General features: G+C 42.2%; 1 protein-coding gene across 1 annotated transcript in view; it reads left to right on the plus strand.

Annotated features, from left to right (window-relative positions):
• Window positions 1-27,447, plus strand: part of Col4a3 (collagen type IV alpha 3 chain) — a 133,879-nt gene that overhangs the window by 76,136 nt on the left and 30,296 nt on the right. Inside the window, exons 17-35 of the mRNA XM_085697617.2 lie at window positions 570-623; window positions 2,467-2,508; window positions 4,678-4,762; window positions 5,053-5,088; window positions 6,958-7,122; window positions 7,617-7,709; window positions 8,134-8,229; window positions 9,454-9,524; window positions 10,812-10,994; window positions 12,154-12,322; window positions 14,222-14,314; window positions 15,118-15,219; window positions 17,014-17,111; window positions 17,526-17,676; window positions 17,988-18,101; window positions 19,141-19,308; window positions 20,740-20,829; window positions 21,178-21,312; window positions 26,571-26,669. Coding sequence (XP_085553743.2) covers window positions 570-623; window positions 2,467-2,508; window positions 4,678-4,762; window positions 5,053-5,088; window positions 6,958-7,122; window positions 7,617-7,709; window positions 8,134-8,229; window positions 9,454-9,524; window positions 10,812-10,994; window positions 12,154-12,322; window positions 14,222-14,314; window positions 15,118-15,219; window positions 17,014-17,111; window positions 17,526-17,676; window positions 17,988-18,101; window positions 19,141-19,308; window positions 20,740-20,829; window positions 21,178-21,312; window positions 26,571-26,669 — 2,044 coding nt within the window. The remainder of the gene's footprint in view (window positions 1-569; window positions 624-2,466; window positions 2,509-4,677; window positions 4,763-5,052; window positions 5,089-6,957; window positions 7,123-7,616; window positions 7,710-8,133; window positions 8,230-9,453; window positions 9,525-10,811; window positions 10,995-12,153; window positions 12,323-14,221; window positions 14,315-15,117; window positions 15,220-17,013; window positions 17,112-17,525; window positions 17,677-17,987; window positions 18,102-19,140; window positions 19,309-20,739; window positions 20,830-21,177; window positions 21,313-26,570; window positions 26,670-27,447) is intronic.

Below are 27,447 nucleotides of genomic sequence, written 5' to 3' on the forward strand. Positions count from 1 at the left end.
CCACTGGGCAAAGGCCAGCTGAACACACCTAGTGATACGCCAGACCACGCAAGACCAATACCGCTCAATCTTCTCAGATACCGTATCCACAGCAGCTGATCTCTCAAAGTAGCAGAGTAGATAGATCCCAGGGACTGGGAGGTGTGGTGAGTTGGAGGGACAGGAAATGGTTAGGTCAAGGGATGCAGAAGTGACATTTGTTCCCAGGCACAGTCTCACCGTCAGGTAACTAGAATCAACAAGGGTGTGTTGTCTACTTCAAATTAGTTAGGAAGATCTTTAACACCGTAACAAACTGACAGACAATTGAGGGGGTGGATGTGATTAGTTCCCTGACCTGATCAATACACGAAGTACACAATCTGGTAGATAAAATGTGATTACATAAATCACAACTGGTGGGACCTGGAAAGATCGCTTTGTATACAAAAAGTTTATATGACTATTACATTTTGATTTTGGAAGTTAATTTTAAATATTTAAAAATTAAAAAGTTCTGCTGTACTCACTTCATAGAGATGCAAGTGACTCATGTCTTCTCATCTTCTGCCCTTTTATTTTTCCTACAGGGAGCCAAGGGCAACAGGGGCTTTCCTGGGTTAATGGGTGAAGCTGGCATTAAGGTAACATCCTCTCTTCAGCCTTTTCCACCTGGATGGGTATTGCCTACCTTCCCCAGAATAAGGGATTGCAATCACAGGCTTTATCAAAATAAGCCGACGTTGAGTTGAAGTGAATTCTTTGAGTCTGTCTTCTGTCTTCTGAGGTTTCCTACCATCATACAGCAAAAGCCATCAGTATTACTGAGTATTTCCTGTCCCCGGCTGAATGCTTCTCAGATATTCCTACTTAGTCGATCAAAGTCACACCTGGGAAATGGGGGCACATCCCATTCCACAGATGAGAAAATTGTCTTCTGTGGAAGTCTATCACACGGCAGGCATTTGTGGTCTCTCCTACCTTCCTCACCACAGTGGGACCGTGGTTACTTTCCCCGGACGTGGACTCCAAGCTCTCACCCACTGTGGTTCACAGACCCCTTCCGGTCTGTCTTTCTAAATTTCAGCCTCCTTCAGATTTTTGTTGCTGTGTTGTTTTCCGTTTCACTTTTATTTATTTGTTGGGGAAGGAACACATGAACCAGAGCACACTTGTGGAGGTCAGAGGAAAGCTCATTAGGAGTTGCTTCTCTCTTCTACCAAATGGGTTCGGGGAATCAAACTTGGATAGCCGGGCTTGGTGGCAAGTCCCTTCACCCACTGAGCCATCTTGCCGGCCCATAGGTATTGCTAATTTTAAAAATTGTGTTACTGTTAACAAAGTATTGAGATTAAAAGCTGTGGTTTGACCTTTGGCCAGGAATCGTGAAATGTTCTCAGTCTTCAGTGCTGGTTTGATTAATGTGTGCGGTCTGAACTATGGACACTGAGCAGACTCTTCCTCTCTGGTCTTTCCCCTGGTTCTCTCTCTCTCTCTCTCTCTCTCTCTCTCTCTCTCTCTCTCTCTCTCTCTCTCTGGTTATAATAGTGCTGTCTGTGCCTTGGTAAAACAAGCTCGCTCACACTTGTATTAAACAGGGAGATTGCCCCATAGAATAATATAAACTTATTTTGTTAATAATTGATAGTAGCTTGAAAAGAAATGAAAGACCTTTGTAGTCTATTTTTTTAAATCACATTCTTTTAAATGCTGGAGAGTAACATTATAATAGAAGCCAGAAAAAAAAAACCTTCGCTGTTGAGCATATTTGCTAAAGGACAGATAAACATTTCAAGAAGGTTCTCAAGGAAGAGATAAAACATTGTTCTGTGTAGTTGAAGTTAACACTGGCTGGCTCAGGACTCTAAAGAAGTATCCGCTCCCTATGAACAGGGTATCAGCAAAGGCTCCCAATAGCAGGAATCCATCTGGTCATCTGAGGTCATGTAGTCTGGACTCTGGGACCTCAGCTGGGTCATGTGTCCCTGAAAGGTCCCAATCATCTAACTGTGTAGTTTATCACCTGCCTCTGATATGCTGACGATATTCACAGATAATTCACATATGCAATGATATATGTTCTGGTCCAAAGTCTGCTTTTTTAATAATGGGTCCTGGAGAATTTTGGATTGCCCTCTTGAAACAAAGGAGGCTGGGTCCATTAACTACCACCCTGGCCTGGCTATCCTGCAACTACAGACTGTGTGAGAATGTGGATGTGTAAGGCTAGAGAACATGTGGTAAAGGCAATCTAGAAAGAAGGTGAATAGACATGCTAGCACTGCCTTCTGTCCAGACTTTTAGAAAACTCCACCTAGACAAGGGCTGGCCAGGAAGATGACTTCAAGGCAACACCCCTGTAATCTGGTTTGCACATTATACCTAAATGACATGGCCTTGACCATTAGCTTATTGTTTAACCATGTATTTTGTTTTTTAACTACCCACTCTTTTGGGTTTGCGTAGTCACCTGTTCTTTCATTACAGGGATGGAAAGGAGACATTGGCCCTCCAGGATTTCCTGGTCCAGTAAGTGCATCTAGAGAGAACAATATTGTAGTTAAGTTCTTCCAAGTACTGAACAAGTTTTGAATCAGCATTTCTCATTAACTGTTATGATGAAAGTGAAAGCATACCCATTTTTATCAAGTCAGGGCGAAAACAAGTTGTTGTCATTATTTACCCATTTGGTGATAGATAAATATTTCGATTAAATTATGTTTGATTCCTAGAATGCACTAATAAAGCCCATCTTGGACTCTGACAAAAAAAAAAAACTTGGCCTCATCACAGTTTGTCCAAGGTGATGCTCTGTTCTCAAAGTGGAATAAGAAGGTTGCTGCTGAAGACAGCTAGGGTACCTAGGAACAAGAGAGCTTGGTCCTTCTATTTGCATGGCTCACTTTTAACAGCAGGCAGCTGAAGCTCGGCCATGAGTCTAAAGCTGGTCAGCAAGAATCTATCCCTACAACCCAAGCTCCACTGCCCTGGGAGCACCACCCTGCCTGGCGCAGACTTGATTTGATGACACTGCAGGGCACGTGAGACGAATGAGAGGGATCACTGGCTCTCAGTTCTGGCATCTGCTCATTCCCCCAAAGCAGTCAGTCTCCTAGTCAATGTGCTAAGCAGGGTTTCTCTATCCGACTATACAGGCTGTACAAATGACCCCGGATGGCAAAGAGTCCTAGGCTAGATTTGTTAGAAGTGTAACTCTCATGGCTGGAGAAAGGTTAAGAGTGCCTGCTGCTCTTTCAGGGGACCCAAGCTCGGTTCCTAGCATCCACCCTGGGCAGCACATATTACCCGTGATCCCAGCTTCAGGGGTCTTAAGCCTCTAGTCATTTTGGAAATCTGCACCTACATGCACATGCCCCCCACACACACATAATTAAAGTGAGGTGCTGAAGAGATGGGTAAGCAGTTAAGAAAAAACATTTAGCTTTGCAAAGGACCCGGGCTTAGCATTCGGCACAAACATGGTTCATAACTATCTGTAACTCCAGTTCCAGGGCATCCATTGACCTCTTCTGGGGACCAGGCACATAAGTGGGGCACCTGCATATATGCAGGCTAGCCCTCCCGTACACAATATATGTCTTTTTTTTAATGCAGTTCTCAGACCCCCAAGCTACACAACTTAACTCACTGAATGAAAATGGGTCCCAAGAATCTGTATCTTTCTATTTCAGATGCAAGTTACTGCCAAATATCTTTTATGAAATTGCTAGGAAAGTGTGATGGGCTGCTTTGCTTTATGAAATCATAAACTGTAGCCGAGCCCAATACCCGGCATCTCTACACATAACTGTGGAATTTATGATGAGCCCTATTATGTTATTGCTGCTGGTAACTTCTGTGATTTAGTAAACGAAGCTTCCATGAACATTCTTGTTGCTTTATTTTGTAACTGAACAAATACATAATGCGGTGGTTGAGACACATCAATAAGACGTGTTTCTAGGGCTAAGGATGTAGCCCTGTGGCCCAGTGCTTGCAAGCACAAGGCCCTGCATTTGACTCCCATCACGGAAAGAAAACAAAATTTAAAAAGCGTAATTAAACTAAATGTAGGTTGTAACATGACGGGCTGGCTTGTTGGGGTTTCTGTCCCTCCCAGTACCCCAACAGCCGGCAAGCAACAAAGAAAATCACACACAAGACTCCATAAAGTTATAAACTGATTGGCCCATTAGGTCAGGCTTCTTGTTAACTCTTATAACTTAGATTAACCCATTATTCTCATCTATGTTAGCCATAATGGCTCAGTACCTTTTCCAGGGGGGCAGCTTACATGTTGCCTCTTCGGTGGTCTGTGCAGGAGTGGCTGAGGAACTTCTGCTTCCCAGAATTCTCCTGTTCTCATTGCATCACCTCTACTTCCTGTCTGGTTTTCCCGCCTATACTGCCTGCCTGGCCAATCAGTGTTTTATTAAAATATGATTGACAGAATACAGACAATTCTCCCGCATCAGTAGGTCCAGCTGAAAGCTTATATAAGTGATGCTATCAGAAAGGTGATCTTTGTCTTTACATCTGTCCACATGTATGAGCATGGCCACCATATTTCTGCTAATATCAAAACCTCTGAACCCAGGAAAACAAGGAAATTCTCTTTTAGGCCCAAATGAAGCGACTGAAGAAAAAGGGGTTGGTGAGCAGTGACGTTCCTACTTATTCTCTGCCTTCTCCTTTAAGACAGAATATTATGACGCGTACCTGGAAAAGGGAGACAAAGGAATGCCAGGCCCACCTGGGCCCAAAGGTGCTCGTGGCCCACAGGGTGAGGATGGATTTATCACCATTGTTCTGTCTTTCTTTCAAAGTGCTGAGCAGGATTTATTTATAGAGCTATGAGAGTTTCCAGGTGAGGGAGGAAGGGGAGTTCCTACTTTACGTCTGTGGAGATATTTTTTGTGTTTCCAATTTTCATATTTTTCATGGACATTTTGTAAGTGGTATACCCTAGAAGCTGAATGGTTAGGATGGTGACACTGTCGTAGGAGATTTTTAAAACTGGACAGGGAGTGTCTCTAACTGGGCAATCAATTAATTGATGTCATGTGTTCCCAGGTCCTAGTGGTCCCCCTGGAGTTCCTGGAAGCCCTGGTATGTTTGTGTTTCTTTTGAGTACACATAAAAATGCTATTAAAGAGGGGAAAGCCACTGTTTTGTGATTTCATATGATTTGTAAAAGGCGATTTGCCTTTGCTGATCTCAGTGGGTGTCAAGCTTCTTAACAGCTATCCCTGTGGCCCACGCTCGCAAAGCCACGGACATTAAAGTGATACTCAAGGGTTTTAAATGTAAACATGTAACTTTGGGGTAGGAGCAGGAGCCCCAGTCCTCAGACGTGGCACAGAGGTGGAAAGCACTGACGTCACAGCAAGTAGGTTGGTTGAAAATAACCATTTTTGTTAAATACAAAGGCCTGCAGGGATGCCTACATTATAATTAAACTTTTTCTGTAAAATTTCTTTTTTTGTTGTTGGTGTTGTTTTTTTGTTTATTTTATGTGGTTTGGTGTTTCAAAACCAGTTATCCTGTGTAGCCGTGGTTGTCTGAAACTCTTTATATAGACCAGGCTGGCCTTGAACTCAGTGATCCACCTGCCTCTGCCTCCTGAGTGCTGGGATTAAACACGTGCACTACCATGCATGGCATTTTTTTCTGTAAAGTTTTACATTTCTATCTCCCGGAGATAAAGAATAGCATTAGAGATGGGTTCACAAGAACCCATCAATGGTGTTTGCATTATGTTCTTTTTAAAAGAAGCAAATTTAACAGATACAGAAATTGACGAATATTGTGTGTGCCTGCACATATCTACTACTACTACTACTACTACACACACGCACACACACACACACACACACACACACACACACACACACACACATATGTTAGTGGTGGGTATCCCCTAAACCTAGAATGTATATAGACTTATGTATGCATGGTAGCGATGGGTATCTCCTGAAGCAAGAATGTATACAGACATATGTATACATGTTAACAGTGGGTAGCTCCTGAACTAGAATGTATACAGCCATATGTACACATGTTAACAGTGGGTAGCTCCTGAAGCTACAATGTACACAGACATATGTATACATGTTAACAGTGTTAATCCTGAAGCTAGGATTTATATAGACTTAGGATGCATGTTAGTAGTGGCTATCTCTTGAAACTAGAATATGTATAAAATTATGTATGCATGTTAAGGGTGGGTATCTCTTGAAGTTAGAATGAGCAGCTTCTCAATGAGAATTTAATGAAACTTCCTTCTCCACCCCAAGACCCTAAGAAATGCACCATCTCCTTTAAGAAGGCAGTGAACAGAAAGGTACAAGATTCTGAAGCAGGATTACAATTAAAAGGATTTGGCTTTGGGCTCAATTAACAACCTCACTCATTTCTTAGCTCTTTGGTGGTGAGATCACTCCTCCTAACACTTAAATTGTTTGTGAAGCAGAAGTTCAAGATGGCCCCTCATCGCGACATTACTGACTTAGACTTGGGTCTACACCATCTAGCCTAGCATCTCTATGCAGATATGCCCACCTTTCCCCACCTTTTAACGGTGGCAATGCATTTCAATTGTGACTTGTTCTTTCTCATTTGAGAGTGCCAAAATTAAGCGTCCTCTAGTTTCTAATTTTAAAAAAATCGACAAAGTAATACATGTGCAAGAACTCCTCACAAGTCATTGAACATAAAACTTACAGCTCATCCCAGACTCTGCTCCAGCTCCCTGTACCAAATCACATGAGTCAGCTTGTTGGAATGAGCTGTTTCGCACTTTGTCTTAATATGATGCCATCTAACAAGGCCGCCAAGGAAGGAAGGATAGTCTCTTTTTGTTTTACAACCTTTAAGTAGCTATCAACTTCACAACTCTTGTAAATAAGAATCTACCTTCCTGTTTTCATGTGAAAAATAAACATATTCATCACACTACCAATGGCTCTTTCTTCCAAGGACTGTCAAGACCTGGCCCCAGAGGACCTCCTGGATGGCCAGGCTTGAGAGGAAGTAAAGGGGAGAGAGGACCCCCTGGAAAAGGCACTATGGGCCCTCCTGGACCCCTGGGCTGCCCGGGTTCACCAGGTCCACCAGGCCCACCAGGACCTCCAGGACGTCCAGGTAAAAATATAAAATGAAGTATTTAGGAGTCCATTGCCCTATGACAGATACTTCCTAAGAACAACTACATCAATGTCATCTAAACTCAGACACGGTCACATACCTGTGTACAATCTTAGAAAGTATAAATAAAACAACGTACACCTTTGGAAGAGCTGGACAGCACACATCTTCTCTAGTAGAGAAACTTCTAAAGGTGCAGCTTTCATCAGAAGGTTGGAAGAAATGCATGTAAAATCATCTCTATATTCAAATTTGTTCTTTGGGAAAACGCAAATAAAAATTAACTCTGTGTGTGTGTGTGTGTGTGTGTGTGTGTGTGTGTGTGTGTGTGTGCAGTGTGTGTGTATTTGGTGGTAGTGCTATTGTTGTTTTGTGTTGTGTCAATGTTGATCATTGAACCCGGGGCCTCATGCATCTCTTGTATCAGACAAGCACTCTAACCACTGATATACACAGACAAAAGACTGATCTCTGATGATGTCTTTTCCTAGGTAACATTCTTTTTCAACCGGGACCACCTGGTGACCATGGAGTGCCAGGCAATGTAGGACCTCCAGGAGACCCAGGAATTGATGGGCCAAAAGGTTTGTTCAAACCTAGTGTTATGTTGTTAAAAAAAAGAAAGTCCACTTCCATCACCGCTTCACTAATTTTTCTCCCTCTCCAAGCAACAGTGATCAGAGAATTACCTCTTTTCCAACCAGTTACCTAGAAGTATCCATTTATCTGTAAGTTAGTAAATCAGTTAGCGTGCTAAGCCTGACGTGAGTCTGTCCTACGTGCACAGGGAGAAACTGAAACAGTAGATGCTTTGTGTGTAGATTCTTCAACTTCCCTCTCTCAAAGACTCACAACTCACAAGAGAACATACACAGAAATGTAAATTAATACCGGGATTAGTTTCACAACATTAAAAATGTTTAAATAAATACGGTGGGTGGGGAATACCTGTCCTTTCCGGCCACTCTGTGTGGCTTGAAAACAGATTCATGCGCTGTCCCGTTGCAGGAGAACCAGGCCTTCCATGCACAGAGGTCCATTGCATCCCAGGGCCCCCTGGTCTCCCTGGATTTCCAGGATTAGATGGTGTCAAAGGCATCCCAGGTACGGACACTTTGTGTGAAACTTTGCAGCTTTTGTGAGGACAGAAAAGGAAACAGACTGGGACCTTGGAAAGGGGGTTAGGTTGCCTGGGTGGCATAATGAACCTAAAGAAAGAGTTCCGAAGTCACTATGTTACCATGAAGTCAGTCAAAATCTCATAGGCCTGACATCCTTTTCCAAGTTCCATTTGGGTAACTAAGTGCTAATGAGGCCTGTTCCCTCCGGGGAATTGTAATGGGAGTCCTGCAGGGGACCCACAGAGGAAGCAAGGGACCCACCTTCGCAAACACAAAGTCCTTCTCGGTCAGTCCCACTTTTGAGAGAGTCGACGACATCCACAGTGTTTGCTCGTCCTGTAAGGGGTGAGGGCGATAAAGAATTAGCAGCCATGCCCACAGCTGTAGGGGTGATGGTGTTAAGAAAGCCTGAAGGGCGGGCACGCTTGAGAAGCCTGCCAGTCACTCGGCTCCAGCCGATTATACTCCAGCATTCTAAGTCCTTTTCCATAAGAAAGATTTTTATGTAAAAGCTCGAATTATTTTATTTAGCATTAAGTTAATTTCTAATTCAAAAAAATTGCTGGATCAATTTTTAAGGGAAAGAACATCATTGGCTATGTTATCTTTTCATCTCTGGGACAGACAAGAGAATCACACATTTGGAGAGCTATATATCTGAAGATACTTGCTTAGCACTCATGACAATGGCTAAAAGCTGAAAACATAGCTTACATGGTGAAAAACAGCAGTTAGCTAAAAAAAATAAAAATAAAGAAAAAGATAACCTAGCCAGATAACAGTCAATGTTTTGAAGTGAATCTAGACATCTATACTTATTGACAGGTTTACAGGTATATTGTATGATCCTAAAGTAGTATATACATGAGTCTTATGAATTTATGGATGTGAAAATTTACAATATATACTAAAATTGAGCAAATGCTAACTTTTTCATGGTAGATTTACAGTTTTTATTTTCTTCTGTATAATTTTCTTTCAATGAGCCTATATTATTTTTACTGTAAGAAAAATAAATATATAATATATGTGCCCTTAAAATTGCAAGGTTGAGACAGCTGGGAAGCTGGGATCTAAGTGTTCTGGTTGACCACTTTGCCTGCATGGATGGGATAAGAATTCTCTTTCAGTCTTCAGCAGGGAATGTTTTGTCTTCTCCATATATGGCATGGCTCCGCTCAACAGATCGTAATCAATTGCTTTGCAGGAGGACGAGGTGCCCCTGGCATGAAAGGAAACCCAGGGGACCCCGGAAGCCCAGGTCTCCCAGGATTGGCAGTAAGATCTTATGGTTATAAACTTTAGCTTCAGCCCGGAATGCTGGGTCCTCTAGAACTATGACTACATCCCACATCCCACATATGGGTCCGCAGGGAATGGCAAAGTGTAGGTTTTGAACTCAGGAAACAGAAGGTGCGGTCACAGGTGCTTGTAGAGTAAATGAGTGAATTGGTGAATTTATTTATCCACATGCCATTTTTAGTGGTGGCAGAGATAGAAATTAGATCACTGCCTGGGGCTGAGTGTAGAACTGGGATTGATGATAGAGGAATTCGAGGGTATCTGTGGGCACAATGAAGATGATTTAATGCTGATTATGGTTAAAATCATTGAATTTTACTGATATATAATCATATATACATATATATATATACTGGTAAAGGATAAATTTTATGGTATGTAGCTTATACCTCAATATATCCTTATATGCCTTCATATCTCAGTATAGCTGTTACAATTACTGATCATCTGTTATTTTACTATTATATACAACCCTGTTATTAATTCTATTCATTATTATAATGAACCAGAAAGTAATATTTGATAACTAAGAGATGCATGTTAGAATTTATCAACACTCGAACACAGTCTGAATTCTGATGCTGCTATGGCATGTAGAATTTCTACCACTATGTCAATGAAATAATTATTGTTTTAATCCCAGTGACTTATAATGTCTAGGTGGCTTCTTTTTCAGTTTGGGAAGTTAAAAAGCAAAACAAAATAAATAAAATGTTTGGCGTGGTATTTGTGGCACAAAAAAAAAGTTCATGTTAACAGCTAACTTTGCTGACTTATACCTGTAATCCTAACACTGGATATTGAAACAGGAATATCCAGGAACTTCCAGGCCAGCTGGTCAACAGTTTGAGACTCTGTCTTTTAAAAGCACTCCTCCCCGCCTCTACCAAAAGGAATGTATGCTAAAAGATACCCATGTTCTAGTATTTTCCTCTAAAGCAGAAGAGAGACTCAGAGACCAAGGCAGGCACATGGGCAGTCTCTGATACGGGCACTGGGCTGTCTACCCTTCAGAGAGCAGTGCCACGGGTCTTTGTGTACAATAACTAATTAACCTCTAACGTATCTGTTTAATAGTATTGTGTATTAGGTGTTTTATATAAACATACAACTACGTATGTCTGTCAACATATAAATATTAAATGTGTTTTAGGGGAAAATCCATGTTTATTAAAATTTAAAAGTTCTTGACAATGTTTTTAAAGACTGAGCAAGAACAGTTCTACCAGAGCAGAAGGCCGACTCCCTTTTGTGTCACCATAGGGATTCCCAGGGGACCAAGGGCACCCAGGACTGAAAGGAAGCAAAGGTGAAACACCTCTACCCTGGGGGCAAATGGGTGACCCAGGCGAACCTGGGCTCAGAGGCCTGCCAGGGAGAAAGGGCTTCGACGGAATTCCTGGAAGTCCAGGAGCAAAGGGATTGCCAGGACCTAGAGGTGAACCGGTTCGTATTTAGAATTTTTTTTTTTAACATTTTCCACTCTGTAATAAAACACTCAGAATCCAGGAGATAATGTGATCACCAAAATTACGTAGTTCTTCACTCTAGCCACAAAATAAGGCACCTTCAAAATAGCAGTAATAACCCAAGCAGATACTCATAGTATTTGGACAAAATGAGTTCCTTTCGATGGCTTAGCCCAACTGAAACTCTATGCTGATGACAACGCTGGTTCACACCCTGTATCTCAATATGTGGGTCAAATGCATTTGTAGAAAAACTCCAAAAAAATGGGGAAAAGATGCGGCTCAATTGGCAGAGCCCTTCCGCACACAGAGGAAGTGCTGGATTTAATTCTCAGCATGGAATAAACGGGACAGGAACGCCCATATTTGTAATCCAAGCTGGAAGAAGTCATAGCAGAAGTTCAAGGTCATTCTTAGTTACATAGAAAGTTCTAGGCCAACACTGGCCATGTGAGATCCAGTCTCCACAAATAAGGAGAGGAGCCTGACTGGAAAGGAAGAAAAGGAAAGGAGAGAAAGTTACTAGCAAAGGAAATGTTTAGCAAACACTTTGGGGATTGTTCTTATTCTTCTAAGTAAATGCATACAAGATACAATATTTAGGGATATGTTAGTCAAATGAAGAGATAAAATGTCTAAAACATTTCAGCTCATATAAATATTATTCTTTTCCTGGGATAGAATTTCTCACACATTCAACTGGAAAGGTCATAGGGTGACACACCACGGGTGTCCCACAATGTACCTATGAGAAGTTTGCCCAAGTTAATCTACAAAATGCCAGCTTTACCAATTCTCCAAAGGGTTAATCAGATTTATTCAATACAAAGGATCTCAAGTGGGACAATTTGGGGAACTTGGTAAGCAAGTCTGAAGATATACTCACATACATACACATGTGCACGTGTGAAAACACACACACACACACACACACACTCATCAGTCATTTACAGATTCTCTTAACAAGGTAAATCCAACTCCCCCGAATGAAAATACAGTAGGCAGTTTTTCCTGGTGCATCTGCAGGGCCAGGGATTCCCAGACAGCCTCACTGGTACCCCTGTTTGTGCTTAAACTACCCTGCGGTAAGGAAATACTGAAATGAGACACTGCCAAACATGTTCCTGTTGTCACAGGCCCTGAGTGGAAGGAAAGGGGACCAGGGACCTCCAGGGGCTCCTGGATCACCTGGACCTCCGGGACCCGCGGGACCAGCTGGACCACCGGGCTATGGACCTCGAGGAGAAACAGGTCCAAAGGGAACGCAAGGAGTTCCCGGAGCCCCGGGACCACCTGGAGAAGCCGGTTGGTTAGTTTTTTCCAGTCTTGCTTTCCTGCGAAGTGGGGGATGGTTCTCACAGCCAACAAGGCTCTTTCAGAACTAATGAACATGTACCTAAAACTGTTCCTGGCAAATCTGTCTCCTCGGAGATTGGGAAAGGACAAGTAAAGGGTTACAGAGAAAATCCATTTTCCCCGTAACAGGCAGTTCATCTGAAACTTCCTATAATCATCGCTTACTACGACTGATATCAACACACTTTCCAAGGGTTGAGTAGAATTCAACTACAAGACTCTCAGGAGGGGCAAAAAGCAAAATAGAAATAACTAAGTAAATTAAATTAGAATAAATTGATCTGAAGAAGTGTCTTCCCTTGTATCTGTGACTCCAGGTTACAAACCACACTTCAAAACAGCTAAGATACGTGAAAATCATTGATAATAATTTTAAGCCCATGTGACTTTGGTGTCCCACAGGTACTGGAAATAATATCATGTCCCATTGAAATAGGTCCCTATTGTGGAGAGTTTTCAGCAAGTCATGCCTGTGTGGTATTTATCACTTCAGTGAGTACTTAAGCAGTGATTGGAAACCCATGCTGTCCGAATCATCTTTACCAAGATTCGGGTACCACACCGTAGTGTTTATACGTCATCAAGTGAATGTATATTTTTATCCACATATATGTAACCTTATTTAATGACATTTATTTTTTTTTTAACTTGGAGACTATTGTTCTCATCCAGGGATTTAGCATGCTACATGGAAGCCCAAACCTAGCCCATCAGTGAATTTCGTGTGGTCCAAAGTTAAGAAGGGTTCCTATAGTGTTTTAGCAATTGAAGAAGATTTTAATAACATTCTGGTACAAATGAAAATTTATACAATCCAAATTACAGTGGCCATACATGAGATTATTGGAATTTAGCCACACTTCTGTGTTCTTGGCGGCTACTGAACAATGACCAAGCTATGTAGCTGTAATAGACCAGAACTACAAAACCCAAATTACTTACTGCCTGGACCTTTATATAGTTTATTGACTCTTGCTTAATCCTTCATCCAACCCTCTTCTGTTCTTTCTAAATATGAGTCTATCAAATTCTTCTATCATGCTTTCATAGTTTTGAATGAAGCCATTTTTATTATTATTAACATACAATGGTGAGAAGACTAATCACAAACATGGTTTAACATTGGCCACTATTTTCAGAGCATTGCCTTGAATATTTATCTGCAAGGTGATCATTATTTCCATAGTGACAGAGAAGGAACTTCTCAAAGAGGTTAAGAAATAGACCCATGCTCACGGAGCTTGCAAACAGCAGTGCCAAGCTTCAAACCTGGGCCCTGTACTCTGAGTCAGTATACATCACTAGTTTTCCGTGAATACCAGCCATTCGATAAACTGGTACCCTGCCACTGTTCTCCAACTTCACTCCTTCTATCAATTCCTGGAGCAAGTAAGCTCTCGTTTCATAGACCAGCCTGCTGGGCTATTTTTTCTTTTTTAAAATAATGTATTTGTTTTTATTTGCATTGGTGTTTTGACTGCTTGCATGTCTATGTGAGGGTGTCAGATCTTGAAGTAACAGACAGTTGTGACCTGCTATGAGGGTGCTGGGAATTGATCCCAGGCGCCCCTGGATGCGCAGTCGTGATCTCAACAGCTGAACCATCTCTCCAGCTTCCCCTGCAGGGTTATTAAGTAAAGCAAGACTTCCACAGATGCCTATGAATATTTGCAGATCAGCTAGGAAAGTTTCTGCAGACTGGTTACTCCTGAACTACTTTTGAAACCCACAGAAACAGGGCTTGGTTTTATTTTCCTTGGGATGTGTTTAAAAATCCCTCTTAATAGTTCTCACGGTTGCAAAAACATACTTTAATACACAATATTACAATCATGTCTTTTCCTTAAGGTCTCAAAGGAGAACCTGGCATATCAACACCAGTTCCAGGTCCCCCAGGACCTCCAGGGCCCCCTGGGCAGGCCGGTCGCCGAGGTCTACCTGGTGAGTACCCCTCTTGCCAAATACAGTCCATGACATCAGATGGTGCTCTCACTTTCCTGGGAAAATACCACTCCCATTTTAAGGAAAAAAAAATACGTTCATTGGATCTGGAAGAGAAAACAGGTGGGAACCATTCTGAAAAGCAAGCTTGCAGGGGGCTTGCTGATGTCCTTTGAGGGTATCCACAGGCTCCCTAGTGCTTCTGAAGCAACAGTTCCAAAAGAGAACGGATACAGTTGCTGACAGAGGTTATAGAGCAGAGTGATCCCCATGGCTTCTGCCGGGAGAGCAAGCAGCACCTACCCCACGGATCAGTGTGTTTCCCACAGCAACTTTACTTGAAACTTGATTTACCTACAAAAGTATTTGAAGTTTAATTTTGATTTATAGAGGAAGACATAGCACTCAAGATATTTAGGATCTTCTTAAATTATTTAAATTATATCATTTGTTTGTTTGTTTATTGGTTTTTCAAGATATGATTTCTCTGTGTAACAGCCCTGGCTGCCCTGGAACTCACTTTCTAGACCAGACTGGCCTTGAACTCACAAGGATCCACCTGTTTCTGCCTCCCGAGGCTGGGATTAAAGGCATGCACCTCCACTGTCCTGGGAAGTTACATTTTTAAAAATTCATAGCAGCTCCTGACCTCTAGCCCACTGGATAGGAAAGAAAGGCTGATGTTATATTAAAATTATTTCACAATTTCCAGAAAGTGCTGGGAGGACACAGGGAACACTGACATTTCTTTAGGAAAATAAATGAAGGAAATTCACTGGCGTGCGCATGTACGTGTTTTTAAGGTTTTCCTGGACCTATGGGAAAATGTGAGCCTGGTCTTCCCGGACCTGATGGTGAACCAGGGCTCCCAGGAACTGGACTTCCTGGGCCTCCAGGACCTAAAGGTAAATTAAAAACTGTGAAATGTAAGGTCCGCTGTGGATGCTTTAAAGCTATAACCAAGAATAAACTAGGAAACACTTATCATCTGTGGCGCAAACGATGCTGTCCAAGATTTTCCAGAAGTCTTAGGACAGTGTCAGGTGAAAAGACAGAATTCACATTGGTCCCGGCACCACATTAATCATATTTTTTTTCTTTCTGCACTTTAACATATTTATTTTGTGTGCCATGGGGATAAGGAGTACACGTGGAAGTTAGAGGACAAAATTGCCAGGCTCCTGTCTCTCTGTCTACCATGCGGATCCCAGGGATCGAACTCAGGTCAGCGGGCTTAGCAGCAGAAAACTTTATATGCTGAGTCATCGTCTCACAGGCCCACCAATCATGCTCTCTAAAAAAGCACAGAAAACAAGCAAAAAAACCAAAAACCTTGGAAGGTAATTCTCTAAAATGGTAATAGCAATTCTTTCTAGTCATAAGAATTTTTTTATTGAACTCTGCCCTTCTTGGGTTTATGTATTTCTTGACTCCACATAGTTTTAAGTAAGAGATTAAATACTAAATCCACACATTGGCCTGAGGCTATACAGTATGGCAGTAGAGTGTGTGTTTAGCATGGATAAGGCTCTGAATTCATTCCATAGCATCAAACATAACAAAACCCTAGGCTTCCCTGTGAGCATGAAAACAATTAGAGTAATTATTCTGCTTTAAGGAAAGATGCCAGGGCTGGAGAGATGGCTGAGCAGGTATAAGCAGATACTGCTCTTACAGAGTACTGGAGTGTGATACCCAGAACCTGGGTCAGGCATCTCACACTTGCCTATAACTGTAACCAGGGGGACCCTGGTGCCTCTGGCCTCTGTAGGCGTTGGCACTCATACTGACATGCCCACATACATAGACATAGTTGTAAGATGATAAAACAAATCTCTTCGACAAGAAAAAAGAAGGATACTGTTTTCATCAAAAAAGAGACATTCCAACAACTCCAGCTGCTTAGACTGAATAACTTGAGTGCACGGTGCCTCTGATAAGCACATCAGACAAAATCCAGGCCAGGATCCATTCATTAAAAAAACCTCAGGCACTGGACTATTATGTAGAATGGTAGGCTTTATGAAACCTTTGTGTTTGCTTCCCAACTGCCTAAATTGATTGTTAAAATACAACCGTTTTGATATTTCACCTCTTGTTAATGTGCCATTGTTGATTATTGCTCATCAATTGGACCCATGTAACACTAAGGTAACACTTAGTATATGAAAATACAACCCCCAAAGCAGGTTTGCCTCTAATTTCACAGATGTCTTCCTTCATGAACTAATGGAGCCTAGCCCATATTTTGCCTAGTCCTTCCTGGGCTTTCCATTAACAACCTGCATGCTAATTTTGCAACTCTGGATCCACTCTCTGGACAAATGCAGCAGTCTATGGGAAGCAGAACTAGCCTCAGAGCCAGGGGACCAGGGAGCTGTACTGCGGATGTATTCAGGGCCTGGCTCCACAACTCTGCATTGGAGTAGTTGAGGTTTAAGTCTTTTCTTTTTTTCTTTTTTTTTTCTTCTTATTGAAACAACTTTCATAGCCAAGGCAATTTGACTCGGAACTCAGTCTTTTGTCTTCGTTTTTGAATTGCCATTTTATCCATTGGTTTTATCATTATCCAAACATTCATCCAAGCATCTCTCTACCTGGATGCCTCATCAATGTATTTGATAAAGGAAATATTGCTCATAAACTTTCTCTGAGGCTAATCCCTAATGTTTATTGCTTTTGTTTTGTGTTTTCTATAGGAGATCAAGGTTTCCCAGGAACAAAAGGATCACCTGGTTGTCCTGGGGAACCGGGAAAGCCAGGCCGTCCTGGAGAACCAGGCCACCCAGGAGCCAAGGTCTGGAGCAACTGAAACACAGACTAAGTTCAAGGCGGGGCAATTACAATCAGTAGTTAAAATGCCCTTATTAGACAAGACACTTGGATTTAAAAATTATCAGTATATTTATAAAGATATTAATTTTCCAGTATATTTGTAGATATTAATTTTAAGTCCCTGTGGAAACTCACATTTCTATTGCTTTATTAATGACTTCATAAACATTCAGAGTATATAGGGACGCTCACATTTTCTTCAGTGGATGTGGACCGCATATCTGGAAGCAGTATTTTGTCGCAAGGTCATTGCCTAAAGTTGAAAGGGAAATATTTGCTGAACTGTGGTCTCTATGCAGTCAAACTCAGAGCACCCCTAGCAAGCAGAACTGAGAAGCACTGCACTGGGGACACTAACCTAATGTCTCTGCTGCAGGGAGAACCAGGGTTAGCCATGCCCGGGGAACCCGGAAAACCTGGCTTTCCAGGAGAAAGAGGCAACCCCGGGGAAAGTGGAGAAATTGGACTCCCTGGGCCTCCAGGCCTCCCTGGAACTCCGGGAAAGGAAGGACTTGATGGGCCTCCAGGTACAAGGCCAAATGTGATCAGCTTTCTCCTCGGCAAGCTCCACTATAGGTGCTCTGGGGGCTCTAAGCGCTTCCATCTCAGCAAATAAATCAGTTAAAAAGCCTAGTCCTTTTTCCATTGAGTGTGGCTGTTCTGTGTTCCTCCCCTCCTTACTTCTTCCTTTTTTCCTGAGTGTCCTCTATACAAGCATTTTGATGGTATTAAATAGAGGTGTGGTTTGGGAAGGTGAAGTCACAGAAGGATGAGGGGACAGCAGCGCTGGGACACTGGGCTTTGGCACCTGACCAAACGCCTGGACTCTCCATTGCAGGAGACCCAGGACAGCCTGGACCGCCTGGAGCAAAAGGAACCCCAGGGAGCTGCACACAAGGACCCAAGGGTGTCCAAGGACTTCCGGGCTTAAACGGATTGCAAGGGCAACCAGGTACGAGGAAAAGTTCAGGAACTAGGTAGGCAGATGGCTGGGTGGGTAGGTGGCCTCTGGCTCTGTCCTTTGCTGCGTAGTATGGAAACTGTCCAGCAACAAGTCCTGACTGCTGTTCACCAAGACATGTTCTTCTGGAAATATGACCCTGGTTTTTATGGATATTCCAATTAGCAGTGTGTACTGCTTATACGAAGAGACTCAAGCATAACATAGTGAGTTGACTTGTTCCTTTTATGTAAGGAAATATAAACCCCACCAACTGCTTAGATGATAAAGACAGAGAAGCAGGTTGATGAGTCATTAATATATATTCGTATGCATAGACTTTCAATCAGTGTTTTACTTTTAGAACTTCCATAAGGAAATAGTAGCTTTATGGTGATGAAAGCAGAGAGAGCGTACACAAAGCTACCTGTTTAGCTGCAAACTAAAATACGTAGTCGCTTACATCATAAGCAACATGAAGCCAATATCTATGAAAATAGACCCAAGGGAATAAGGCTGCATGACCCATTGACTGGGAAACATACTCTACCTACTTGGACCCCTTTCAACCAGATCTGGTACTAGCTCCTAGGAAAAGGTCGTTAGAACGCCGTGAGTGTCTGCAGACTACCATTCTGCTTACCTGTTGCAGATAAATTCATGGCTAACACCTTCATCATTACCGTGGCACCGCTGTTTGCAGACGCATATGGGAGTTCACTTCTTGGGAGCTGCCATGTAGGTCTGTGGTGAAAGGCTGGTAAATAGCATAGAGCGCAGTCCCAGGATGTACCTGCAGCTCTCCGAAATAGACATAAGTACCTTGATCACTGCGTGACCCTGAAATGGATTGACATTAGAGCAGTGGGGATTTGGGAAATTTTAGGGAGAGGCAATAAACAAAACACACAGATAGGTGTGCTGTTTGCCCAACACTGCATAGCTAAACAATCAACAGTAAGATGCTTTTGGAGGTGCTAGGGGAAGCATTTGTTAAGTCGCTCATTAATTTACTCATCCATAAATCACTCATTCATCTCTTCATCTGTAGGTAGAAGAGGTGACACGGGGCCGAAGGGAGACCCTGGCATCCCAGGCTTGGACAGATCAGGAATGCCTGGAGAACCGGGACCACCAGGAATGCCAGGTCATCCAGGTGAGATAGGACCACCTGGACAGAAAGGATACCCAGGAGCTGCAGGATTCCCAGGGCTACCAGGTATCCTTTGCGCCATTGTCTTCAAAGTCTTCTTCCATATTTTTCCCTTCAGGTGACTCTGCACACTGTAGACTTTTTCTTGCCACTTAGTCTATGTTTTCCCCTAAATCATTTTAAGAGGGAAGGACCAAGAGGCAGGAAGAGTAGAATAGAACCATTACATTTTATAATTACCCAGGATACGATTACTTTTGCTGTGGAGTAATTTTGTATACTATAAGATACCAACTAGTATTTTATTGAGGTTTTTGCCATTTATATTTGCAAGGAACACTGGTCAGTTTTCTTGTGATGGCTTAATCCTGTTTGGACCAATGCTGGCCCTGTAGAGAACAGGTTGAAATGAGTTCTCCTGCAGTGTTTCCTGGAAAAGCTTATGAATAACTGCTCCTCCTTGACCACTGATAGAGTTCACTAGCGAAGTCATCTGAGTCTGGACTCTTTTTTGTGTAGAATGTCTTTAAATTATCAGCTCAGGGTCTGGAGAGATGGCTCAGCAGTTAAGATCATTTGATGTCTTCCCAAGTGATCCACACCAGGTGGCTCATGACCACCTGTAACTCCAGCTCCAGGGGACCTCCCATCTCTTCTAGCCTTCCCGAGCACATATGCACGTAATTATCAGTCTGCTGTAAATTTATGATGACTAGAAACAGCTCTAGCCGATTTTCTATGGCCTCGTGAGTCCATGTTGGTTCCATGTTGCTCTAGAAATCTGCCCATTGGATCGAAATCATCTACAGTGTGACCACAAGACTATTCATAGTCTATCTTCCTAATTCCTTTGAATTTGTGGCTGTTTTACTCTTCCTTCATTTGTAAAGAACATTCCACTTCCTCGTGACATACGGACATCACTGGTCTCCCCTCCAGAGAGGAGGCCACAATAACGACTTGATAATGGCTTAACTGACACATTTGCTTCGGTTCCTATTATTGGGCTCCTCTCGTGTACCAACTCTATTCTTGGCACTAGATTCGCATCTCTCATTGTAGGAGAGCAATAAAAACTACATTTAAAAACCAGGTTGAGGATGAATAAGGACAAAGTATCATGACATACATAAATAAAAACGTCAGAATAAAACCTTATCACTTAGTCTGCTACTTTTTAAAACAATGAAGAAAAACTAATTTCACTAGGTACTATGAATGAACAAAATGAGAGGTGTACTGAGAAGGAGGTGATGTGGAAGATGCACCAGAAGTTCAGGGAACTCTGTTGTCAACTCTGGTGTGATTTGCTACAATGACATACAGACCAAGTTTTGAAAGGCGTTGAACCATCTCTTACCCAAACTTGGTTATTTTCCTATTTACAAAAATCACTCTCTCCCAACTTCTCTGTCTATCTTATTTTGTTTTCTGGAATATTTTGTTTTTTCATAGTTTATACATCATGGAGTGCTTTGTGTTAATTTGTTCCCACAGGCAAGAAAGGAGAGGTTGGGATGATGGGCTATCCTGGAACCACTGGTCCTCCGGGATCTCCTGGGAAACCAGGTTCACAGGGGCAGAGAGGTGAGTGCTGGTGTTTTGGTGAGTGAGTGGCATGAGGTCTGGACTGTGCTCACCTACTTAGCTGCAAAATAAATGACATTTGTTCTTTAAGAAAAAATAGTTGTGAGGGAAGAATATATTTGGTTTTTCTGTGTTCTGTGTTCCCTTCTCCCATTGGCATGGAGCTGATTTTCACCCTGCACACTTACACCGGCACTGTTACGCTTAAGGCTGTGTGTTCGGAAACACTATCAAGTTCTCAGCACCGTTCACACTTCTGATCTGTTTTATGATGCACTCTGCTAAATGTTGGTTTCTAATGCAATGTTTATGCATGAAGGACCTGATGTGGTCACTCGTGTCTGTCAGGTAGCCTTGGAATCCCAGGAATAAAGGGGGAAAGAGGACGCCCAGGAGGCAAAGGTGAACGAGGAGAGAAGGGAAATCCTGCGCCGCCCATAATTCCACATTTAAAGGGGGACAGAGGCGAACCCGGACCCAAAGGTAAAGAACTTTCTGTGTTTAGTGTCGGCTGAGTTGGGGACTGCGGAACTTTCTGAGCAAACCGCTTTAGCTGACAAGTGAGGACGGTGTTGAGTCAGCTGCTCAGTCACACAGCCATGTGGAAGCTGAGCGTGAACAATGCAATGCTGCTCACTGCACGCATTCACTTTTATTTTTGCATTCCGGTCTGCTGTCTTTAAGTGGATAGTAGCTGATTTTTTTAATCAGATACCTCAAATCCCAGATTTTTGGGAAGTCTATGTAAATATGACATCTATTTTTATGAAACTTACACAGCAATGTTCAGCGCATCACTATTCGTGAGAGCAATCTAGGAGGCCTTCAACAGGGGGAGGGGCACAGAGAAAGTGGCGTATGTGCACAGTGCAATTATTTCCAGAAGCGTGAAGAAGAGCAAAGTGAGGACATGTGCAGGAAAAAGGAAGTGACCAACACGAACTACATTAAGTTCATTCAGATTCAGACAAATGCAGTATGCTTCTCTCATGTGCGGTTCCACGCTATCATATAGTGTACATGGAATGAGAGAAACTATATACAAAGCTGCCTAAGGAAGCAAAGAGGGCTGATGGGAGCAGCGGGTTAAAAAAGGAGGAGGACTAGGGTCTGCAGGGGAATCTGCTCAAAGTAAATTTACATTCTTGCATGAAAATAGTCTTATGTAAGTTATTTTAATAAGGTAAATAATATTATTTTCTTCCTAAAAGAGTCAATCAGGTGGCCAAATTCAATGGCACAAGCCTGTTATCCCAGCACTCAGGAGTCTGAGACTGGAGGATTGTGAGTTTGAAGGGAACCCGAGCTACAGAGTAAGATGTTGTCTCAAAAATAAACAAAAACAAATTAACAGCAACAGAAGCGGTGATTCTGGTGGAAATGGAAGGCTCTGCTCCGAATTCTACTTTATTCTGTTAACTAGTGGGATAGGTGTCTCGGGCTGCATCACAAAGCAGCTTCTCGTCTTCAAAATCCTTGGAGAGCAACAGTAAAAAAAAAGAATGTTATCCTGAACTTTAGTCTTTTAGCATATTGTTATTTGTTAGGTATGGCTAATGGACAAAAAAATTAAGTCCATTTGAATCATTTCAAGTTACCTGCATGACTTTACAGTTATTTTTTGTCATATGATTATATAGTCAGTGTCAAGCCAAATCAGAAGCAGGCTCAAATCTAGTCTTCTTGATCAGATTGGATCTCAAGCAACTGTAAACAAACAGAGAATCTCTGGGTAAAACATTTCCTTTGCAGATAAATTCTCGCAGAAGAGAAAGCATTTTAAAAAAAAATATACGATGCATAATGTGATACTTGCAGCATCACATTATAGTGGAGAAAATTCTGAAGTGCTTGGAGAAACTAGGGGCCACCGATAATGTTGGTGTGCTTGCACATAAGCATTTATAGGCTGAAAGAATATCTGCTTTGAAAATTCTGAATGGAGCCGAAAGTTTTGTGGTAGTTCATGCCTTTAATCCAAATACTGAAGAGAAAAAGGCTGCTACATCTCTGAGTTCAACATCAGTCTGGTCTACACAGCAAGTTCCAGGCCAGCCAAGGCTGCATAGTAAGCCCCTCCCTCGAAAGAAACAAACACAAATTCTGCATAGACTATGCTAGAGAGACTGAATAGAGTCTCTCCAGGCAAGCATGTCAAAGAACTTTCTGGAATTAACATATGATGAACTGTGAGAAAAGACCAAATCCAACCAAATTGCCAAAAGAGAAAATGAATGATCATTGGTAAAAGATTAATTTAAAAGATGCAGTTATTTTTGATAAAGGAAAACTAGGAAGTGGTTGTCATTTTCTTAAGCAAAGTGGTGAAGGTGTATGTTGTCACAGCATTTCCAACATACAGCTGGGGATCACAGATTCAAGGACAGCAAAAGGGAACATATTATCTAAGCCTCTCTAATATCTGCACAATCCACTTTTTAAAAATCTGTTTTCGAGACAGGACCTCATTATTTAGTCCATAGTGACCTTGAACTCATTGTATGTTCAGGCTGGTCTCAAACTCAAGATTCTCCTGACTTAAACCTCTTGAGTTCTGGTGTGCCAAGACACACCTCCTTTTTTAAAATGTGAATTTTAAACACAGAGACATTCACTCCAGATGTGGAGGAGACATGGAGAATACAAATCAGTGGTGGTTGTCATTACTTTGAGAAACCTGCATATCTCAAATAAAGTAGGCATATCTACAATAAAAACTATGAACAAAGTAAGGCATAAATGAGAAATATTATACTTTTTAGCCACGGCCTATGTATCATATTCAGGTACTACTGTACATTTGATAGATATCAACTCAATCTCATGGTAAGCCAAGGAGCTGGATCTGGTGGAGAAAGATTGTATGTGGTTGGGAAACCAGGTGGCCATTGCTAATCTCATTTCACACATAGGACTTGAGAGGTCAAGTCCCTTATCCAGTGTGTTTATCCAGTGTTACTGTGAGAAGCAGCAGCTGGTTCCAGTGGTCATACCTGTCCTTCTTTGGGTGTGTTGCCATGTGTCTGGACCACAGACACTGGAGAGATGAGGGAAGAAGAAAATTCAGCAGATACAATAGCCAGAGGAGCCTCCACGGAAAAGGTTTTGTGAATGCAATTCAGACAAGCAAGTAATCGTTGGCTCCAAGGCTTTCTGAGGCTCCCACTCCTAGCTGAAAACCTCTTGGCAGCTAGTGGTCACTGGAAGGAGAGTGTTCTAACTTGCTCTGACCAAAGGCAACTTGGGGGAGGAAATGGCTCCTTATGCTTACACTTTCAGGTCACAATCCAACATTAAGGGAAGTTAGAGCAGGAACTCAAGAAGAAACCAAGCAGAAACCATGGAGGGATGATGGTTACTGGCTCCTCTCTGGCATGCTCAGTTATTTTTCTTATATAATCCAGACAAAAATGTGTAGGGATGGTGTTACCCATTGAAAAATGTGCCTTCAACCACAATGTCTGACAGACATAGCCGCAGACCAATATGATCAAGGCAGTTCTTCAGTTGAGCTTCTACCTTCCCAAGTAACTCTAGGTTGTATCAAATTGACAATATCAAGACAGGGGGGCAGTTGTTTTGTTTTGTTTTGTTTCAATGGTGTGGTCCATGATAGCTTATCCGTGTTCTAGAGATGTAGCCAACAACCATGCATACATGGGCAGTAATAGTTGGCCTCAAGGGGTTATTTTAAAAGAAGGAAGAGGAGGAGGAGAAGGAAGAGGAAGAGGAGGAGGAGGAGGAAGAGGAGGAAGAGGAGGAAGAGGAGGAAGAGGAGGAGGAGGAGGAAGAGGAGGAGGAGGAGGAAGAGGAGGAGGAGGAGGAGAAAGAAGAGGAAGTTGGTAGAGGGGTATGGAGGGAGGAGTGTATCCAGTAGTTGTTGAAGTGAGGGAGAAGGAGTGGTGTATAATATCTAGAAACACCGTATTCATATGTGAAATTAAAAACAATGAGCATTAGAAAGAACTCAGCCTCCTTACGCTGTGTACAAATCTTGCCTCCTGAAACATGCCAAGTCTGTATAACAAGTCTCTGTGTTAGGCATTTTATTATATTCTGGTCACAGTGAAACTTCTAGTTTAGTTGGGGGAAATAAACATTAGTGGAACCTAAACACTCTTTCAATCCAAGTAGTAAATGTTAGACTTTGTGGGCCTCATGAGGGCTCTCTTGCACACTTTTCTTTGGCTTTGTTTGTTTTTATAACCCCTCTAATAATTTACAATGTTAGACTGTTACAGTTTTACAAACCATCCTTTGCTCTCTAGCCATATAAAATCAAGCCAGGGCCTTCAAGATAACTCTAGTGGTGAAAGTATTTGCCATGTCAACCTAAAGACCTCAGTGAAGAACCACACGAAAGAGAGACCCAACTCCAGAATTTTCCCTGACCTCCAGACACAGGCAATAACACAATCACACCCACACGGGTTCATTATAAACACCCATGCACAACTACACAGGGAGACACACAATGATACTGAGTGAAATCTAAAATAAGCACATACATGGATGAATAGAAATCAAGCCCGCAGGCAAGAGCAACCACAGGCCTTGAAGGGCACACATTCTTAGATGATGATCAATGGAAAACCGCAGGAGGAGACAACCTCACCCCTTCACCACCCCTTTCTGTGCACAGGCTATTGTCTGGTCTGGAAATCCTGTTCGTCCCACGCTTTCTTCTTCCAATTAGCTTCATGTCTTCAAGGCTGAGCCACAAAACAGATCCTCTTCCAGGAAGCCTCCCTTTTGCCTATGGTGCCCAGCTGCGTTACAGAACGTATCTCACTGTGCAGCAATTGCTTGTTGCTTGGCTGTCTCCTCAATTAAGCACTGAAAACCTGGGAAGAAGAGCATGACTTATGTTTATTCCCAGCAAACAGCACCAGACTTGTCTGTTAATTAGACACTTAATCCACGTGGACATAAGTGTATAAGCGGGAAAAGGCACAAAGCCAGGCCAAGGAGAGGCTGTAGAATGTTCCATGCAGTTGAGGAAGTTTGTAATGGATTGCTAATAAAAGAGTATCAGTGACTATAAATAAGCATCAGAATAAATCAATCAAAGTCAAGTTTTAGGGACGGAAGCGTGTCCTGGAATGTTAGTGATCTTTGTAGCCATGCAGGACTAGGTTCAAATCCCAGTGCTATTGCTGAGTGACAGTATGAGTCACGTCAGGCTCTTTGACCTACCCAATGCCTAGTAAAGCTGAACAAATGGACTGAGGGTAGAACTGTTTATATAAGAATTAGGTGGTATTCTGTTTGGCTATAAAAATGAAGAGGTATTTTGGCTACTAAATCTTAAAATATCTTATGGTTGTTTGCAGCATTAGGGATTGAACCCAGTGCCTCACTTATATTAGGGAAATTCCCTATACTGAGCTACACTCCAACCCTTTAAACGTCACTGCAATGCATCTCATGATGACAGCTGCCATCGTTGGTGGAGAACTGACTCAAGGCAGACATACACTAACGCTTTCTACATCTTAGTGTATTTGGCTCCTCTTTAAAAAACAAGCAGACAAAAAAAGACAGAAGCCCACATTTCCCCATGCTCTTGATAAATGGGTGATGTTGCGTTAGTCAATAGCTTATCAATTTAGACCAGGATATGAAGGAGTCTGTGAAGCTTCCAGTTTGTTTCAGTGCCGGGTGAAACCCAGGGCCTCATGAATTTTAGACATACGCTTTACAACTGACACATGTCTTTAAAATTTGGTCTTTTACTCTAGGATTTGTAGGAAATCCGGGTGAAAAAGGAGACAGAGGCATTCCAGGGTTACCAGGTCTGAAAGGCTTCGAGGGACTGCCTGGACCACCAGGCCCTCCAGGTAAGGCTAACTCATCAATAAAAACATCATTCTCTAAGCTTCCCTAGACTGAACTGTAATGAAACGTACTTCTAGACTTTGGCTAAACATAAACTCTACCCTGAAAAGTGTTCCAGGAGAAAGTTGATCTAAAACCAAAGAGAAAGTGTTTGGTAGCTAGCATCTATCTAAATTAAACCAAAAAGAAGGTGTTTGGTATCTGGCATCTACTGCCTAAAATATAACCATTTTTACCCTCAAAGTTTTATTTTTATGTGTCAGCAATAAAAATTAATTAATGTTCTAGTTATTTTCACTTTTGCATCTTCCTTTTGTAAACGAGTTATGGAGTTTGCGAAATAATTTTAAGCTATTAAAGTAGTCTCCTACCCCCAGCAATCTCAATAGCAAGATGACGTAGACGGCAATTGACCTTCAATTTGCTGTCAGAGATATACTGCAAATTATATCTGCAGTCGGTCGGTCAGAGGAGCCTCTGCTGACGTTGGTCTTAGGACGGCTCTGAGCAGGCCTAATAATGGGGCTCTTGCTTTATCCGGATCCACATTCTGAGTCCCCAGTCCTAGCGGGAGCCCTAACTGAAGAAGAAAGGACAGCGTGCTTAGCCAGCTAGCCTAGGAGTTTTGTACTTGTCTACTCCAGGGAGCACAGCTAATCCTATCACCCTGTGATGACAAACCCTCGAGCTCACAAGTCAGAACTGTAGGTTTTTCTGTGTCTTGGATTGTTTTAGTTTTTTAATAGAAAATTCTGTGCTTATCTACTCATGCAAGCAGAA

Source organism: Myodes glareolus, chromosome 1 (assembly GCF_982192425.1).
Source record: "Myodes glareolus chromosome 1, mMyoGla1.1, whole genome shotgun sequence".
Taxonomy (NCBI): Eukaryota; Metazoa; Chordata; class Mammalia; order Rodentia; family Cricetidae; genus Myodes; species Myodes glareolus.